This window comes from Agelaius tricolor, unplaced genomic scaffold, assembly GCF_023055355.1.
Source record: "Agelaius tricolor isolate 1412-34295 unplaced genomic scaffold, bAgeTri1.0.p SCAF_69, whole genome shotgun sequence".
Taxonomy (NCBI): Eukaryota; Metazoa; Chordata; class Aves; order Passeriformes; family Icteridae; genus Agelaius; species Agelaius tricolor.
The window spans coordinates 961,537-978,872 of NW_027269329.1; the positions used below are offsets into that span (position 1 = coordinate 961,537).

General features: G+C 50.4%; 5 protein-coding genes across 5 annotated transcripts; 3 read left to right on the plus strand and 2 right to left on the minus strand.

Moving 5' to 3' along the window:
* The first annotated feature begins 2,879 nt into the window (after nt 1-2,879).
* On the plus strand, nt 2,880-3,242 carry KRTAP13-1 (keratin associated protein 13-1). Its single transcript, XM_071417451.1, has one exon. The coding sequence runs from the start codon at nt 2,880-2,882 to the stop codon at nt 3,240-3,242; it is 363 nt and encodes a 120-aa protein (XP_071273552.1).
* A 5,303-nt stretch (nt 3,243-8,545) lies between these two features.
* On the plus strand, nt 8,546-8,931 carry LOC139585053 (feather beta keratin-like). The gene has a single exon (XM_071417453.1). It carries the CDS (start codon nt 8,559-8,561, stop codon nt 8,889-8,891), a length of 333 nt encoding a protein of 110 aa, XP_071273554.1. The 5' UTR covers nt 8,546-8,558; the 3' UTR covers nt 8,892-8,931.
* Nucleotides 8,932-10,471: 1,540 nt separating this feature from the next.
* LOC139584972 (uncharacterized) lies at nt 10,472-11,254 on the minus strand. The gene has a single exon (XM_071417356.1). The coding sequence runs from the start codon at nt 11,252-11,254 to the stop codon at nt 10,472-10,474; it is 783 nt and encodes a 260-aa protein (XP_071273457.1).
* A 3,047-nt stretch (nt 11,255-14,301) lies between these two features.
* On the plus strand, nt 14,302-15,084 carry LOC139584973 (scale keratin-like). Its single transcript, XM_071417358.1, has 2 exons — nt 14,302-14,566; nt 14,630-15,084. Exons 1-2 carry the CDS (start codon nt 14,302-14,304, stop codon nt 15,082-15,084), a joined length of 720 nt encoding a protein of 239 aa, XP_071273459.1.
* Nucleotides 15,085-15,826: 742 nt separating this feature from the next.
* LOC139585047 (scale keratin-like) lies at nt 15,827-16,192 on the minus strand. The gene has a single exon (XM_071417446.1). It carries the CDS (start codon nt 16,190-16,192, stop codon nt 15,827-15,829), a length of 366 nt encoding a protein of 121 aa, XP_071273547.1.
* Nucleotides 16,193-17,336: the final 1,144 nt, after the last annotated feature.

The following is a 17,336-nucleotide window of genomic DNA, read 5'->3' on the forward strand; positions in this document are numbered from 1 at the left end:
CAAAATTCCAGGCAGACGTGGCCAGAGGGGCTGAATGAAGCACCTTAAACCACAGGAACACCTTGAGGTTCAAACAATTCCCAATCCAGGGGGAGCTGGACAGGCTGGAGGGGCAGGACTTGGCCAAACCCAAGGGTGAAGTCCCAAACCCAGGTCGGGGCAACCCCGAGAATCCAGGGAGGGGATTCTGCCCCTCTGCTCTGCTCTGGGGAGATTCCACCTGGAATTCTGCCCAGCTTTGGAATCATGTTCAGCTCTGGAATTGTGTCCAGTTCTGGAGTTGTGTCCAGCTCTGGAATTGTGTCCACAATTTTAGAACCATGTCCAGCTCTGGAATCGTGTCCAATTCTGGAATCATATCCAGCTCTAAAACTGTGTCCAATTCTGGAATCATGTCCAGTTCTAGAACTGACCTGAATTGTGGTGGGAACCTCAAATGGCTCCACAGAGTCCTCACGAGCTCTGTCCAGAATTACTGAGAGAAAAGCAAAACCCAGCACAGGAGGGAACTCAGGAGCTGCAAGGATTTTACACAGGCTCCAAACCTTTGAGGAACTAATTCTTCATAATGAGCTAATTAATTACAATTCAAAACGAATTGCAGATGCTGCTCTTGCCAGGGAAATTCCCTCTGTTTCTCCATGGATTTTGGGGTCACCTCTGTGCCCAGAGACTTTACCCAGGGATGACTGTGAGTAACCTCCCAGTTCCATTTTGATTAAAGATCTCTTTTTTCAGAGGTTCAGTCACTCACAGGTGTCTCGGGAGGATGTTCTCACATTATGCAAAAAGTCTTAATTATAATCTGAATATTTAGGTCTGGCCTTGATGACAAAAATCTGTGAACTCTTAATTTGCTCACTTTAATTCATCTCAAAATCAGGCCATTAAGTCGTTCTGAGAGTACAATAAAATAAAGGCTTTAGTTGGAACAATATTTATTGTAATTGCTTACAAGGAAGTCTCCAAACAGATCTGAAGTGCTGCCAGATCTGTTTTTAAATTCACAGCTGGATTTGAAACATGCTTTGTGTTTTCTGAGCAAAGCTTGGATGAAGGAGGAATAAAAAGAATGAAGAAAATTTTTTAAAAGATGAAAGAAACTGTGGATGGTGTTACGCAAGTTAATTCCTCAACTAACTCCTGGAAATACTGGGAATAATAGGAAATATTTTTAAATACAGCCGCTAATTCCTTAAAATATGGACAAATAGTGGGGAACGCACTGCTAAAAACAGCCAAGGAATTTTTTTTGAGAATCCTCCTGAAATATGAGATGGCGCGAGCCGAACCTTGAACTTTTCCTTTTTGATCTAAAATAAAGCAGCTGTAATTCCTGCAGAGAGAAACAATGGCATCAATTTCACAGCCCAATTACTGCCCTGCACCCCCAAATCTTCGTAACATCTTATTAAATAAAATACAAGAATTCAGATCTAGGTCAGGGATCTGAAATGTGCCCAGGATGGGACATTTGCATGGTGGCACTCCAATAAAGCTGCTGATAAACTTTGAAGTCCCGAGGAAGCTCTGCCCAAGCCAAACGAGTTTCTGCTCCCAGGGGATCCCCACAGAGACGGCCCTAATTTAAATGTGATTTGCATGTCTCGGGAGTGGATGCGCCAGCAGAGTGAGAACCTTGGGGTTAATCCCTGCATTCAGGACTGCTCACAGATTTGGGGTTGGAAAAGATCCCCAGGATCACCAATCCCAACCTGTGATGGATCCCTTGATGTCCCCTCATTCCTGGGACACCTCCAGGGATGGGGACTCCAAACCTCCCTGGGCAGCCTCTTCCATGGAAAAATTCCTTCTTCCATTCCCAGAGAGCCTCTCCACGCCCAGAGGTGCCCAAGGAATGAGCGGACCTTGGGCTGATGACCAGGTTGGGGTTGGGAACACCTCGGATTCGATGGTCCTGGAGGTCTTCTCCAACCTCATGGATCCTGTGGAAAGCAGCTGGAAATACTCATGGCCTGCCTTCCAAAACCTGCAATTCTCCGTGAATTCCCCCAGGATTTACCTTGCAGAGGAGGGCGCTGCATTATGCAAATGAGGCCTAATCTCCTTTAATGACACCAAGCAGATCCCAAAGGGGTTTGAAGGCTGAATAAATCCCGCTGAATTAATCCCTGCAGTGTTCCCAGAAATGAACCCGGCCTGGAATATTTTAAGATGAAAGCACCCTGTGGTCAGATAGACAAACCACAAGATAAGGAAGTGAAGCAAGTAAAAAACACAAATACTGAGGCAAAAAAACCTGTAATCAGTCGTGGCCCATAAATCACGTCTTGCACAAAGAGTGGCCCAAGTCGTTGGGCAACTCAAAACTCGGTATAAAAACCTGAGCAACTCCCGGCTCTCCCAGCCACTTCTCTTCCCTCCTTTGCCTTCGTGAGTAAGGTGAGTTTGAACCTATTTATTCTCTTTCTAAAGCCTTGATTTTGTAGCTTTTCCCTCACTCCTCTTGCCGCAGTTTCTTCTCAGAGGGAAGAAGGGGTTTTATACCAGAGAGGGAGTTTTGTGTTGGTGGCGACTTATAAAAATCATTCATTAGCCACATTAGCGAAATGGCTATGGGTTATTTATTAAATGGGTTATTTATTAAAGGGGTTATTTATTCAGTTTTGGGATCCAAGGCAGTTTTAAGGTTGTACAGCTGCACTTTAATATCAGCAGTGAATTCTCGGGCCTGTTGAGTCGCGTGACCGCGTCCCACCGCAGCCCAAGCAGGGAATTCACCTGAGGCCAGAACACGAACCACTCTAAAAATCCAATTTCCTTCCCGATTCCCAACCCTGAAAGAACCCCTGGAAAGCTGCTGATAAATGTGGGTGTAACTCAGCTCCTGTATTCCAGACCTCCCTCCGACCACAGCCATGTCCTGCTACGACCTCTGTGCCCCCACCTCCTGCGGCCCCACCCCGCTGGCCAACAGCTGCAACGAGCCCTGCGTCCGGCAGTGCCAGGACTCCACCGTGGTCATCCAGCCCTCGCCCGTGGTGGTCACCCTGCCCGGGCCCATCCTCAGCTCCTTCCCCCAGAACACCACCGTGGGATCCTCGGCGTCCGCGGCCGTCGGGAGCGCTCTGAGCGCCGGGGGCGTCCCCATCAACTCGGGGGGCAGCTCCTTGGGTTTTGGGGGCTTTGGGGGCTTTGGCTACCCCGGGCTGGGCAGTGGCTACAGCCGGCCCTACCGGCGCTACAACGCCTCCCGCAGCGGCTTCTACGGGCCCTGCTAAGGAGGGAGGAGAAGACCAGGAATGCTGAGCCCCGACCCGTCCCTGGAGCAGGACTGAGCTCAAGGCCACGGTTTTTGGATGCCATGTGAGATGCCCCCAGCCTGGAGTTAAAGGAGCTGTGGGAGTTTGGCATCTCCCCAAACCAGGCCTTTTCTTGTCTTTTGTTGTGCTTTACTTTGTGTTTCTGATCAAATGTCTTGTCCTGCTTTTTTTTGGTTTGGTTTGGTTTTTTTTTTTTTTTTTTTGTATTTGACAATAGGCAAAATATTAATTGCTGGCAATTGTTGTGCATGGCTGGATTAGCACAGGTTGTTCATCGATGAAGAAGGAAGGTTTCGACTCGCTGAGTGTGTCTGAGTGGGTTCTGTCCTTAGTGAACCATGGAAATGTATTCCTGACTTTTTCGTTGCTTCCTTCCCTTCCTCAACCCATTAAATTCGTGCTGCATCACCCTCCGAGTCTGCCTGGCCTTCTTTGCTCTCCCAGCCCCTTTTCCAGTGCCTTTGGAAGTCCCCACTTCCAGAAAACACCACGCAAATAATTTCAAAGGAGAAGGAGTCAGATTCCAGTGGTGGAAAATGTTTAAACCCGAGCCTGAGACCCCTCATTAAAGGCAGAAAGGGACCCTGCAATGGGTGCCTCCTGCTGGGACATAAACAGGGAAATTTTAAAGATGTGATACTTGGGAAAAGTGTTTTAAAAGAAGGGAGCTCATCTGAGGTTTCTCAGGGAAATGTGGAGGGAGACAAGCAGCAATTGGGGCATCCTTTTTTGGGATGCAGCATCTCCTGGCAGCTGAGCTCAGCCCCTGGTGAGTCAGGGAGGGGAAGCACAGAAGGATGGGGAGTGTTTCTCCCTTTGGAATTTGCTGGGTTGGGAAGCAAGTCTGGGACAGAGAGATTAAAGGACTAAAATTTAAAGAATTTTTAGTTCCAACCCTCTCTTTAGGGTGTTTTAAGACAAAGCTGAGCTTTATCAGGCACGACTTTGCTCCTCCTGGATTGGGACGAAGGTGTGGTTTAGACACCCTGAAGGAAGAAGGTTTGGAAAACTTCCCCTGAGGGCTCCAGATGACTCAACCTCCTGTCACCCCTTAAAACTCCTGACATCTCTGAAAAGTCTCGCTTGGAGTCTTTGTCTGCCTGTCCAGAATGAGGCTGAGCTGTAATTAAAGATGCTGATGAGGTTCTGCCGACTGCAGTCATTAGTGGAATGAAATTAAAGGAGGTAAATGAAAGAATTAATAATTTTAAAGAGGAGGGTTTTTTTAATAAACACTAGAAGACAGTGGAAAGCTGGCAGTTTGATGTTCTATTACAGGACGAGCTTGGTCTGGATTAAATGTTCAATTTAATATTTTTTTGCCATCTCAACTAAAGCTATTCCCTGATCAAAGGTGATGAATTCCAAAAAGTCCAACGGCTCGAAAGGGCTGTGACTGAGGCACTGCTGAGAAGGTGCCTTGGACAGGTTCAGGTGGATATTTCTCATAACAAAATTAATTTCCTTACCCTTGTAGTCCCCTTCTCATTAATTGAACCAAATCCTTTCCCAGATCGCAAAAAAAACTCCCCTCAAAGTTGGGATGTTTCCTCCAAGCATTCAGAAATCACATCAGAATAAAATATGACCCTCAAGTACCACTTCCCCCCTTCATTCCTGTCCCAAACGGCCTTTTTGGGTTAAAACTTGGTGTGGCAACCAGTAAAGCACAATTCTGAGGATAAAAGGGAAATCTGGGTGGGTTTGCAGCCAGTTAGAAAGTGATTTATTCACTGCTGCAGAAAATGAGTGGGAATATCGTGTTGGAATGTTTTCCACAGGGAAGGATTTCTCCTGAAGACCTTGGTCCCACAGAAATAAAAAATACCAATATTTTTGGCAGAAATACTTGTTGTCAGCGAAAATCCCTTTCAGCACCAAATCCTGCAGAGCTGAGGCCAGAGCTGCAGCGTCTCCTGGGTTTATGGGGAGAAGGGAAGAGGCAGGAAGGCTCTCCAGAGCTTTTACGGCTTTCTGGGGCTGCCTGGAGGATCCCAGACATTCCTGCACCTTTTATTACCCAGTCCCCGCAGGAGCTGTGGGTTTGCTTTGCATTTGGCCGGGTTCCCAGCAGGGAAATTGGTTTGTTTACTGTTTATGTTCATGACGGTTTATCCTGGCCGCGGATGAAACCCACGACCCGCGAGGCCGCTTTCATCTCCCTGCTTTGCATCCATTAAATATTCCCGGCTCCATCGCGCCAACTCCACCTCCCAAAGTGGGGATGAGTCAAAATCCCATTTGTTTAGGACTTCTGGCATTTTGGGCACACACTTGGGAGCAGCCCCTGGTGTGGCAGCGGGTTTTAGTTGGAGTCCTGAGTGTGCAATTCCAGCTGTGATAAGTGCCCAGGAGATTTCGGATCGCTGCTCCTTGTAATCTTCCCATGAGCAACATCCCAGAAGCTCTCGGCTGCTGGGAGGAGAAGATGGAGCCACCCAGACAAGCTGGACTGAGGATCACCTTCAGAAGTGGAATTTGGGCGCTTTTCTATCTTCTCTGTGGCTTTGGATGAGTTGGCCTTGCAAACCACAAGCTGCTCTTAGAGTCGATAGATAATTATTGTTATTAAGGAAAGTCAGGGAATCATGGGATGGTTTGGGTGGGAAGGGGGCCTTAAAAATCATCTAAACCATGGGCAGGGACACCTTCCACTATCCCAGGCTGCTCCAAGCCCTGTCCAACCTGGCCTTGGGCACTTCCAGGGATAGGGCAGCCACAGCTTCTCTGGACAAACAATTTTTTAACATTTCTGTGCATGCAGGGAGAACTTTGGGAAGGTCTGGTCAATCTCGAGGGACAGAAGAGTTTCCATCCGTCATGTCATCATTTTGGGTCATCCCAAACTGGGGACATCCAGTGACTGAGTTGATGCAAATTCTTATTTGTGTTTCAAGGACAAGGTGGAAGGATTGGAGCTGGTGGGGAAGTTTTGTGGAATCCATCAGGAATCTTGGCCACCCCTTTGAACCCCTGGTCATGTTCAAAGAGCCCTTCCCTGCCCATTTGCTGATCGTCCCCCGTTTGCATGTCTGAGTGGTCCAGGGAAATGTTTGGGGAACTTTGAAGGCTTCTGCTCTTCAGAAGTCTCCAACCAGCGTTTATTTCCCAGGAGATGTTGGGGCAGATACTCCCAGTTCGGGGCTGATTTGCCTGTCTCTGCCTCGGAGATTAAACACCACGAGAGGCTGGAAATGCTCGGCCCTGCCCTCCAGACTGCTCCGGCATTGTCTGCGATTACTTTTTAATCTGGAAATTGCCTTTGAAAAGGAACTGGAATTGCTGCACGCTGAGGTGATCTGTGAGACGTGCAGATTGGCTTTCAAAGAAGGAAAAAAGGAACAGGAACATTACAAACATCTCTAAATAACTGCTATTAATTTGGGGAACGATTTTGCATAATGGTGCGAAGCCCAGCAGGGGAAAGTAATAATTTAGTGGCAGATGTAAAAGGGTTTGGCGTCTTTGATGACCCCAAAGATGAGCTTGGGCAAGGCTTTGAGCAGCCCCAAATTCCCAGGCATCCTCCAGCTGACCTCAGTCGCTGTCCTGGTTTAATGTAGGGAGAAAACCCAACCTGGAGACTCCTGAGATGAAGGACTTGGACACCCAGTTCCTAAATTGTGTGTCAGATTCCATCATGGGAGCGTGGTGGTTTAATAATAATAAAGGAATAGATCAGATGCTGATCCTCCTTCATGCTCTCTGCTGAGTCAAGAAAATAAAATCTGTTCCCTCAAATAATCCATTTCCCAGTACCTTCGAGAGTGGGGGAGCTTAATCAGTTCTAAATGCCTTCTAACGATTTTATTTCCTTTATTTTTGTGCATCTCCCTCTGTTTGAGAGGAATTTGGCGAAACACTGAGGCAGAAACAGGAATTAATGCCCTTCTCAGAGCGAGGTGCGCCAAAAACTTGTGCCCTCCGTGCAGGGGGAAAGGGATTTCACAGGGAAGGTCACTGCACCTTTCCCGATGGTTTCATTCATCCGTGTCATGGTTCCTTGGGATGCAAAACAATTTCCTGAGTAACCCAGATGAATCAGCCTCTGATCAGGAATTAACCGGGCTCGTAAGATTTGAGGATAAAAGAAACCTCTCCGGAGGAATGCATACATTACAGGGAGGAAACGAAATCCAGGCAAGAAACACAAACAGAGAGGAAAAGTAAATCCCCAGCCAGGGGTGCTTTGCATATGAGGAATCGTTAGCAATTGGCTGCTAATGAGCTACACGCACAATTTTTGTCCCAGGTCCTCGGGCTCTCTGGGCCAGGGTATAAAACCAGCCCGGTCGGAGGACCTACAACCACTCCTGGCTTTCTTCTCCTTGGAGAAAAGGGTAAGTCTCGATCTGTTTCCCATTTTCTCTGGATGGTTGCTGTCTTTGTGCTTTATTTTTCTGCTGTTCGTCTTTAGCAGCCCGAGGTCTGCGCTCTTTAGAATTGCTGGGGAAACCTCCAAGAGGCTTTTTCTCCAGGGAGGGACATTCTGTGAAGGGTGGAGATCGTTCCTGTGCTGATCCCGGATTTTTTTCATTTGTGTCGCCCGAATCTTTCTGTTCCAAGAAGTCCCGAGCTCTGCCTGAGCATTGCCCAGCAGCTGGGAGCGGATTTGGGGTATCCGCGCAGAGCTTTTGTCTCTCGGGATGGAGTCACAAAATATTCGGGGTTGGAAGGGACCTCTGGAGATCTCCTGGGGCAGGTGACACAGGAAAGCCTCCAAGCGGGTTTGGAATGACTCTGGAGAGAGGGAGACTCCCGGGCACGAGGGTCTGAACGTCTCCAGAGCGAGATTCCCTGAACTCCCTTGATCAGACCCACTTGTGCCAAGGCCTCACAGTGAAATTTCTGCTGAGGAGTTTGTCGGTTTTTTTTTTTTTTTTTTTTGTTTTTTGTGTGTGTGTTGGTTTTTTTTTTTTAATTTTAAAATTTTATATTTTTATTTTTTATTTTTCCCTCTGTTTTGGGGCACAGTTTCTCCTTGCTTTCCTGACCGCCTGCTCCCTCCCTCACCTCCCCACTTATTTCGGGGCTGCAGGAGGAGCGTGGTGAGGAAGGAGCCGCTCAGGAGGAGCTGGAGCTGCCCTTTGCAGAGTGTGTGGAGAGCTCTGAGCTTCACTGAAATCCCCTTTCAACCCCAGACCCAACCCCTCCTTCCCTTCCCCACTCACTCCTCGCGCTCTCCATCACCACAGCAGCTTCATTACGCGGCTAATTACACCTGGTTCCTTGCATTCCAGAGCTCCCTGCCTTCCAGACTCTCACCCCACAGCCATGTCCTGCTACGACCTCTGCGCCCCCACCTCCTGCGGCCCCACGCCGCTGGCCAACAGCTGCAACGAGCCCTGTGTCCGGCAGTGCCAGGACTCCACCTACGTGATCCAGCCCTCGCCCGTGGTGGTCACCCTGCCCGGGCCCATCCTCAGCTCCTTCCCCCAGAACACCGCCGTGGGATCCTCGGCGTCCGCGGCCGTCGGGGATGCTCTGAGCGCCGGGGGAGTCCCCATCAACTCGGGTAGCTCCTCGGGGCTCGGCAGCTTGGGGTACTCGGGTTTGGGGGGGCTCTACGGGAGGTCCTACAGGCGCTCCAACCGCTGCGGGCCCTGAGGGAGCCGCGGGAAGGGACGAGCAGGAGATGGAAACGCGACTGGATGCAGGAAAGCGCGATCGGATGCAGGAAAGCGTGATCGGATGCAGGACTGAGCCCGTGCCCTCCCGCTTGCTGACCCCCTCGGCTTTGCCCCGAGCTCCCGGCGCTGCAGGAGCTTGGCTTTCCCCATTTGATGCCTTTCTGTGCAATCAGGGAGGCGAAAAATGTCACTCGATTGTCGCTGGGTGTCCAGCTGTAAAGCACTGCCTGGAAATGGGTGATGAATTTTAATCCCTTATCCAACCCTTCTGTATTCAACCCTTCTGCTTTCTTTTGCTGTATTTTTTTTAAAATTCCACTTCTCGCTCATTAAATAGATGGCGCATCACAATTTGTGGTTTGCAATGTTCCTTATCTCTCTTTCTCTTTGGAGCCTTCTCTGGCAGAGATTTGCCTGCGCATAAATTGTGAGTACCAAGCAGATCTGCATTTAAGTTACACCGCGCTGATCACTGAGGAGTTAGAGAAATATAAACCATGAGTAATATCCTTTTTTGAGGGGGAATATTTTCCCTCTTCCCGTTTCTGGAAGATCAATATGAAATAATCACTCCTGGTTAGCAACAAATAGGGGGAAAATGGTGGGAAATCTAAAGCATCTTTAGGAACAAAACTTTATTTAATTTATTCCCAGTATCCCATCTAAACCTCCTCTCCATAAATTTGAACCCGCTTCCCCTTGTCCTGTCCCTCCAGGCCTTTGGAAATAATTTCTCCCCATATTTCTTGTCGGCTCCTTGAGACACTGGAAGGTGAAATGAAGTCACCCCGGATTTTCTCTTCCTCAGGCTGAACAAACCCCGGCAGAACTTTCAAAACCCAACGTACACAAAAGGAAAACTTAGGTCTCGTCCTTCCCTTGTCTTCCTGCTAGCTTAGGAACGCTGCAATTATGTCTTAATTGTTTGCTAAGCGTTGTGGTGATTGAGGGGCCTGGGGTGTCACCAGGAATCCTCAGAGCAAGAACAATTACTCAGAACCTCGGGGAAGTTAATGACGGGCAAATTGCTAAACAAACATTCCTCAACATCGTGTTAAATACCCCAATTAAACTCCCATTCCACATTTCAAACACGGGGAGCAGGGTAGATCCTGTGATAAGGAACTCTCAGCACGCCGGGGAGTTCTGCTCCCGGAGGAAAAAATAAAGGGCAAATAAAAACCAGAGAGGCTTTTGTGCAACACCAACAGGGCTTTAATGTCAGAGAGAAGAGCAACAACCAAGGGCAGAGAATCCAAAAGATCCCAGGGGCAGCAGGGGATGCAGAATTCGTGCTCTGGGAGCAGGGACCAGCTCAGGACCAGGATAAGCCAGGGATGGAGGGGTCTGGGCACAGAGAGAGGATGGAGGGCTCAGGGAATCCCGAGGGGATGGAGGGCTCAGGGAATCCAGAGGGGATGGAGGGCTCAGGGCACACTCAGGGCTGCTGGGCACACTCAGCTGCCACTGCCAGCGCCTCCTGCCCTGTGTCCCCATGGCCCGGGCCAGGCTCCCGGGCTGGCGCTGCCTCTGGGGCCTGGCACTGCCTGGGGGGCTTTAGAAAACCCCACAGCTCCCGCGGCGGGACCTGCCCCATCTCTGGGAGCCAGGCAGGGAATAGCCCAGGCCCCGTGAGGAGAAGCCGGAGCTGTAGGACCTCCCGCAATTGCCAAAGGAGCCCCCATAGCCCCCAAGGGAGCCCCCATAGCCCCCAAAGGAGCCCCCATAGCCCCCAAAGGAGCCCCCATAGCCAGTGTCACCTCCATAGCCCAGGGAACGGCCGTAGCCAAGGGAGCCCCCATATCCCAGGGAGTCCCCATAGCCCTGGGAGCCCCCATAGCTCCCACAGCTTCCCAGGCCAAAGGAGCCCCCATAGCCCCGGGAGCCCCCATATCCAAGGGAGCCCCCATAGCCTGAGAAACCCCCATAGCCCCGGGAGCCCCCATAGCCTGAGAAACCCCCATAGCCCCGGGAGCTCCCATAGCCCCCATAGCCCAGGGAGCCCCCATAACCTCCAGACCCAAAGGAGCCCCCAGAGCCAGAGGAGCCCCCCAAGGCCAGGGGGCCCCCGTAACCCCCAGATCCTCCCAGCCCAAAGGAGCCCCCGTAGCCCTGGGAGCTGCGGGAACTGAAGGAACGCCCCGGCAAGGCTGGGCCCGACGATCCCACAACGCTCTCCTGGGGGAAGGTGCTGAGCACGGGGCCTGGGATGGTCACCACCACCGGCGGGGGCAGGATCAGGGCTCTGGACTCGGGGCACTGCTGCACACACGGCTCGTTGGAGCTCTCGGCGATGGGCTGGGGGCAGCTGACGCCGCAGGACTCGCTGGAGTAGGACATCCTTCTCTGCTGGGAGGCTGCAACGCACAGCAGAAAGGACTTTAAAGCTAAACTGGCTGAGAAGAATCGAAATTAAACTCTGCGTGTGAAATATCAGAGGGAAACAGATACAATCAAAGAAATCTCATTATTGTATTAGCCCTCGTCTCACCATGATCATCCTTGCAAGAGAAATTCTGTGCTGGATAAATTAAACAAACTTGTAGCAACTCAGTCAAAGGTGTACGGCCAGTGAGAAAGAAGCCAAGAGGAAGAGGAAAGAAGCAACATTGACTTTATGCAGTAATTCAGATTTTATGGGGATCAGTGCCGCCGCTTACCTTGTTCGCTGCAGGGATGGGAACAGGAGCAGTGGATGAAGGGCTGTGGGTGATGTGAGCTTTTATATCCTCCTCAAAGCCACTCTCTGAGCCTCCCATCCTCGTTTATTACAAAACCAACGCCACAGTGGGTGCTTCCATTCTGTCACCTCAGCAATGTCCCTCCCAAACTCGCGTGGCTGTGACACAACCGCTGATGGCAATCAGCTCCCTCTGAGGGCGATCCGAGGGGATTTGGGGAACTTGGGGCTGCAGGGTGGTCATGGGGTCATTGGTTAAAGCCGGTCCTGCTTGAGTCCAATTTTAATGTCCCGTTAAATTGGGACATTTTAATGGCCACAGTAACCATGGTGTGGAGCCCTTTGTGGTGCCACCTTCACCAGGTGGAGTTCACCCAACTGGACCTAAAATCGTGGCTCTGAGAGGACATGAATTCTCCTGGTAGCTGAGTAGAGATCTGTAAAAGCTGTTCCCAAAGAGGCAGAAATTGGTACAGCCAGAAGAGGCCTCGGCCTTAAGCTAATTCCAAATATTTCATTATTTCATTTGAAATCTCAACTTCCAGAAGTTCAGTTTGACCTACATTAAAAATCTTAATTTTCTTTCCTCCCAACCCTGAAGGTCTGACCACTACAGAAAAAAAGAATTTAATAAAGTAGTAATAAAATAAAAATATATTGTAGTAATAAAATAAAAATATATTTCATTAGGGTGAGTCTGGGACATCCTGCAGTTATTTATTTTCTTTCCTCTTGCAATTGTTTTCTAATTTTATGACATTGCAAAAGTGAGGCAATAAATTACCTCTAAATTGTAAAATAGCTCTGTTTGTGAAGTGTCATCAGGATTTGCTGATAATAATGAGAGGTACTGGAGGATAATGACTTTAAGCTGCCTCACAAATACTCATTAATAGTCAGTGCTTGCAATTTCTGTTATTATCCCATTAAATGGAGGCTGGGAGTTATGAGGATTTGTTCTGAGTTAGGAGCTCCCTTGTTATGAAACAGCATCATTTAAAAATATCAATCAATGTCACTCCTCTTGATTCCTTAATCAGCATTTGATTAATAATTTCAGTGCTGGCAATGATTTAATTTTCATTCCTGAGGTCAAATTCTTTATTTTATTACCTGTTAACATGTTTGGGATGACTGTGACAAGTACATCATCTGCCATATCAAGTGCAGCTTCTTCTTAATTTATGAGGCAGCATTTCGCTGAAATATCTTAAATTTTAAGGGAGAAATTAAAGCCTGACTGCAAATTATCTGAGTTTTCGGGCTTAGCTATCAATGTTCTGCAAAAAAGGGGTCTCAAACTGATGTTCTAAAGTCTCAGTTCTTGGAGTTTCACCTGTAAATATTTTGTCCATGAAATTGTGCCTCATGACACAGAGCGCTCAGCTCACGCGTCTCTGAACTGACGCTCCTGCCCCACTTTTGGGCGCTGACATTTCCGTGTTCGTGCCTAACACACCAAATATGAATTTCCTGTGGGCGCTGACAAAGCCCCTGATGGTCCTGGAAGGATCTGGAACATCCCCCAAGTGTCGCTGCCTCCGTGACATTCCAAAGCCAGCAGGCGACGGAGCAATGGAGCCCAACTTGGAATTGTTGAGTGATTAATGGCATTTGAGCTGCAAACACAAATAAAAACCCCTCACATTTCTAAAGCATTTGGAGATAATTGATATTTTCTTCATTTTTCTTATCCGTCTCCCTCTTTTTGTGCAGCTCCCGTGGATTTTTCACGGGATTCACTTGAATTTTAAAAGACAAAGTTAATTAATCTGAACTCATCGAACCCAAAGACAGCTCTCGTGATGGGGATTATTACCTCATCTTTCACCAGCTCGATGCCCTCAAGTCTGTCCTGACATGGCCTCACGCCCGTTTTTTGCGCGTGGGGAGTGGCAGTGCAAAGCCAGCAGAATTAAATCCCTCCATGTGAGGGTTGTTCTGTGTGGGACTGGAGGCACAGAGGGCGTTTTGTCCTTGTAAGCACTTTGGGAAATGTATAAAAGCTGCCACCACTCCGAGCCTCTCCATCCGCATCTCCTGAGTTATTCACCTTGGTGAACAGGGTAAGTCCGATTTGAGCTCCTCTATCCTTCTCTATCCTTCTATTTCCCCATCCAATTCTTTGATGTTATGGATTGGCAGATTTAAAAATTGTGGGTCTGACAAGGCTGCTGTAGAATAAAATGTGAATTTTCACCATGCCGCTTGGAATATCCATTTCCAGGCATTTTAGGTGCAATGCGTGGCTGCAAAATTTAAAAATATCCGAGTGATCATTCCCACTTTGTGGGAATATAAGGGAAAATGTTCTGGTTTGGAAGCTGAGGGCTACTTGGGAAAGGATATGAAATTACAGAAATTGCTGCTTTGTATCTGACAATTCTTAACTTCCTATAGATACATTGCTAGATTTCAGTCGGACTTAATAAATTTATAAAGAGAAAAAACATTTTTCCCACAGTGTAAGAAGTGTCACCCAGAGATGACACCAGATGTTTTCATCTGTGCGTGACATCTTGGGGACCTTGACAGCAGCCAGAGTCTAGAATGTGATTTTTGTGCTCAGATGAGGGTCAGATTTAGAAAGCAACAAACTCCGGGCTCTCTCACATTTTCCAAGGCAAAGCACAGGCAGAGTCAGGTAGAAATTTCTGGATCTGAAACCTTTCTCCTGCTGTGCGTTGCAGCCTCCCAGCAGAGAAGGATGTCCTACTCCAGCGAGTCCTGCGGCGTCAGCTGCCCCCGGCCCATCGCCGAGAGCTCCAACGAGCCGTGTGTGCAGCAGTGCCCCGAGTCCAGAGCCCTGATCCTGCCCCCGCCGGTGGTGGTGACCATCCCAGGCCCCGTGCTCAGCACCTTCCCCCAGGAGAGCGTTGTGGGATCGTCGGGCCCAGCCTTGCCGGGGCGTTCCTTCAGTTCCCGCAGCTCCCAGGGCTACGGGGGCTCCTTTGGGCTGGGAGGATCTGGGGGTTACGGGGGCCCCCTGGCCTTGGGGGGCTCCTCTGGCTCTGGGGGCTCCTTTGGGTCTGGAGGTTATGGGGGCTCCCTGGGCTATGGGGGCTATGGGAGCTCCCGGGGCTATGGGGGTTTCTCAGGCTATGGGGGCTCCCTTGGATATGGGGGCTCCCGGGGCTATGGGGGCTCCTTTGGCCTGGGAAGCTGTGGGGGCTATGGGGGCTCCCTGGGCTATGGGGACTCCCTGGGATATGGGGGCTCCCAGGGCTATGGGGACTCCCTGGGATATGGGGGCTCCCTTGGCTACGGCCGTTCCCTGGGCTATGGAGGTGACACTGGCTATGGGGGCTCCTTTGGAGGCTATGGGGGCTCCTTTGGAGGCTATGGGGGCTCCCTTGGGGGCTATGGGGGCTCCTTTGGCAATTGCGGGAGGTCCTACAGCTCCGGCTTCTCCTCACGGGGCCTGGGCTATTCCCTGCCTGGCTCCCAGAGATGGGGCAGGTCCCGCCGCGGGAGCTGTGGGGTTTTCTAAAGCCCCCCAGGCAGTGCCAGGCCCCAGAGGCAGCGCCAGCCCGGGAGCCTGGCCCGGGCCATGGGGACACGGGGCAGGAGGCGCTGGCAGTGGCAGCTGAGTGTGCCCAGCAGCCCTGGGTGTGCCCTGAGCCCTCCATCCCCTCTGGATTCCCTGAGCCCTCCATCCCCTCTGGATTCCCTGAGCCCTCCATCCCCTCTGGATTCCCTGAGCCCTCCATCCCCTCGGGATTCCCTGAGCCCTCCATCCTCTCTCTGTGCCCAGACCCCTCCATCCCTGGCTTATCCTGGTCCTGAGCTGGTCCCTGCTCCCAGAGCACGAATTCTGCATCCCCTGCTGCCCCTGGGATCGCTTGGATTCCCTGCCCTTGGTTGTTGCTCTTCTCTCTGACATTAAAGCCCTGTTGGTGTAGCACAAAAGTCTCTCTGGTTTTCATTTGTCCTTGTTTTCCTCTGGGGGGATATTCCCTCTTGTGCAGGGAGGAGAGACCTGGAGTTCCTCACTTGGCCAAGGCCCTTGGGTCTTTGTCATTTGGGAACAGGAGGCAAAGAGACAGAGATTGGATGCAGGAAAACTTTATTGTAGCAAGAAGGGCAGGAGAGGCAGGGAGAGAGAGGGTGGGCAGGCCGGAGGCAGGCCGGGTGTCACGGGCTGCAGGAGGCCAGGGCAGCTTGTGCAGAGCTCAAGGGGTCCATGCTGGGCCGAGGCGGCGTCAGGGCCTTGGGGGCTGTTGCTGGTGGCTCTAGCAGGGCCCGCAGGTGTCCCAGAGCTTCTTGCTGTAGCGGGGCAGGGCGCAAGGGCTGCAGGCGGGAGCAGCGTAGGCTCTGCCAAAGGTGCAGAGGCCGCCCGAGGCCTGGGTGGCGCCGGCGCCGTAGAGGCCGCCCAGCCCCAGGGAGCCGCCAAAGGCCGGTGCTCCGGAGGAGCCCACCACGGCCTGCTGGGGGAAGGAGCTGAGGATGGGGCCGGGGAAGGTGACCACCACGGGCGGGGGCTGGATGAAGGCAGAGGAGTCGGGGCACTGGCGGGCGCACAGCTCGTTGCAGCTCTCAGCGATGGGCTGGGGCACAGCCACGCTGGTCCTGGGCGGGCACAGGTCGTAGCAGGACATCTTGGAGTGAGAGAGATGAGGCTGAAAGGGAATTCAGAAAAACATGGGTTAGAACAGACAGGGCGATATCCCAATTCAGCAGTGGCCTGCTCGCAGACTTGCCACAAACCCTGAGTGACCAAAGTCACACAGTCTTGCCCACCCTGCCCAGCGCTGGCCCTGTGCCCTGCAGCCCCCTCAGAGCCCTGACCCCCACATCCCCAGTCCTCACAATCCCTGACCCAGTCCCTGTGCCCAGCCTGGCTCTGTCTGTCCTGGCCAAGGGGCCATAGCAGGACATCCTCCCGGGCTCAGGGTTGGTTTGCAACAGATAGAGACGTAAAAACTATAAAAACTGAGAAGCTGATGAGAGAAATTTTCAACATGAGTGAAATGACTGTATTGTGATTTATGTTCAGCCTTGATCGTCATGGTCAACACCCACTGAGCACCTCAATAAAAAAATTCCTGTGTAAAACCATCCTCAGAATGACCAGACGTCATAGGCTGATCTTTGTTTGGCCTCACATGGTTGTGTCATTCAGCTTTTGGAAATGTCTACCCTGAAGAACAATATAAAAACCCCAATCCCATCTCCCATTAACTTCCCTAAAGTTGGGAAGTTGGGAAGATCTGGGAACTCCCAAATCCCACATTTCCCACTGTTTTCATTAAGAGTGATTCCAGACAGAAATGATGTAAAGCTGTTCTAAATCTCAGCATTCCTAAAGGAATCTTCCACAACTGCTCTGGTACAGGGTCTGATTAAATAAATATAAAGAAATTAAAAATTCATACTCACTTAGCTCCTCAAGGCGAATGAGCTGTGAGAAGTGTCTGGATGGGCCCAGGCACTGGAGCTTATATAGAGGATCCCAACATTCCAGAGGGCTTGCAATCTTGCTTGGACTGGGGGTTCTGCCTGAAATAAATTGTTTACCAGCTTTGAGTCACAAAAGTTTGGAGTTTGTGGCAGTTCTGATTTCATTCACATTCTCCTATCGTGTGATGTCGGAGTTTCACCACCCTGATTACTTTAATCTTGGGTCTTAATTGGTGCTGGCAACTCCTGGCATCATTACAGTGACCTCACCTCTAATAGTGAATTACCATGTTCATTAAGCTGACTCCACATGTTGCTTCTTCCTTTACAATCTTGTCATGA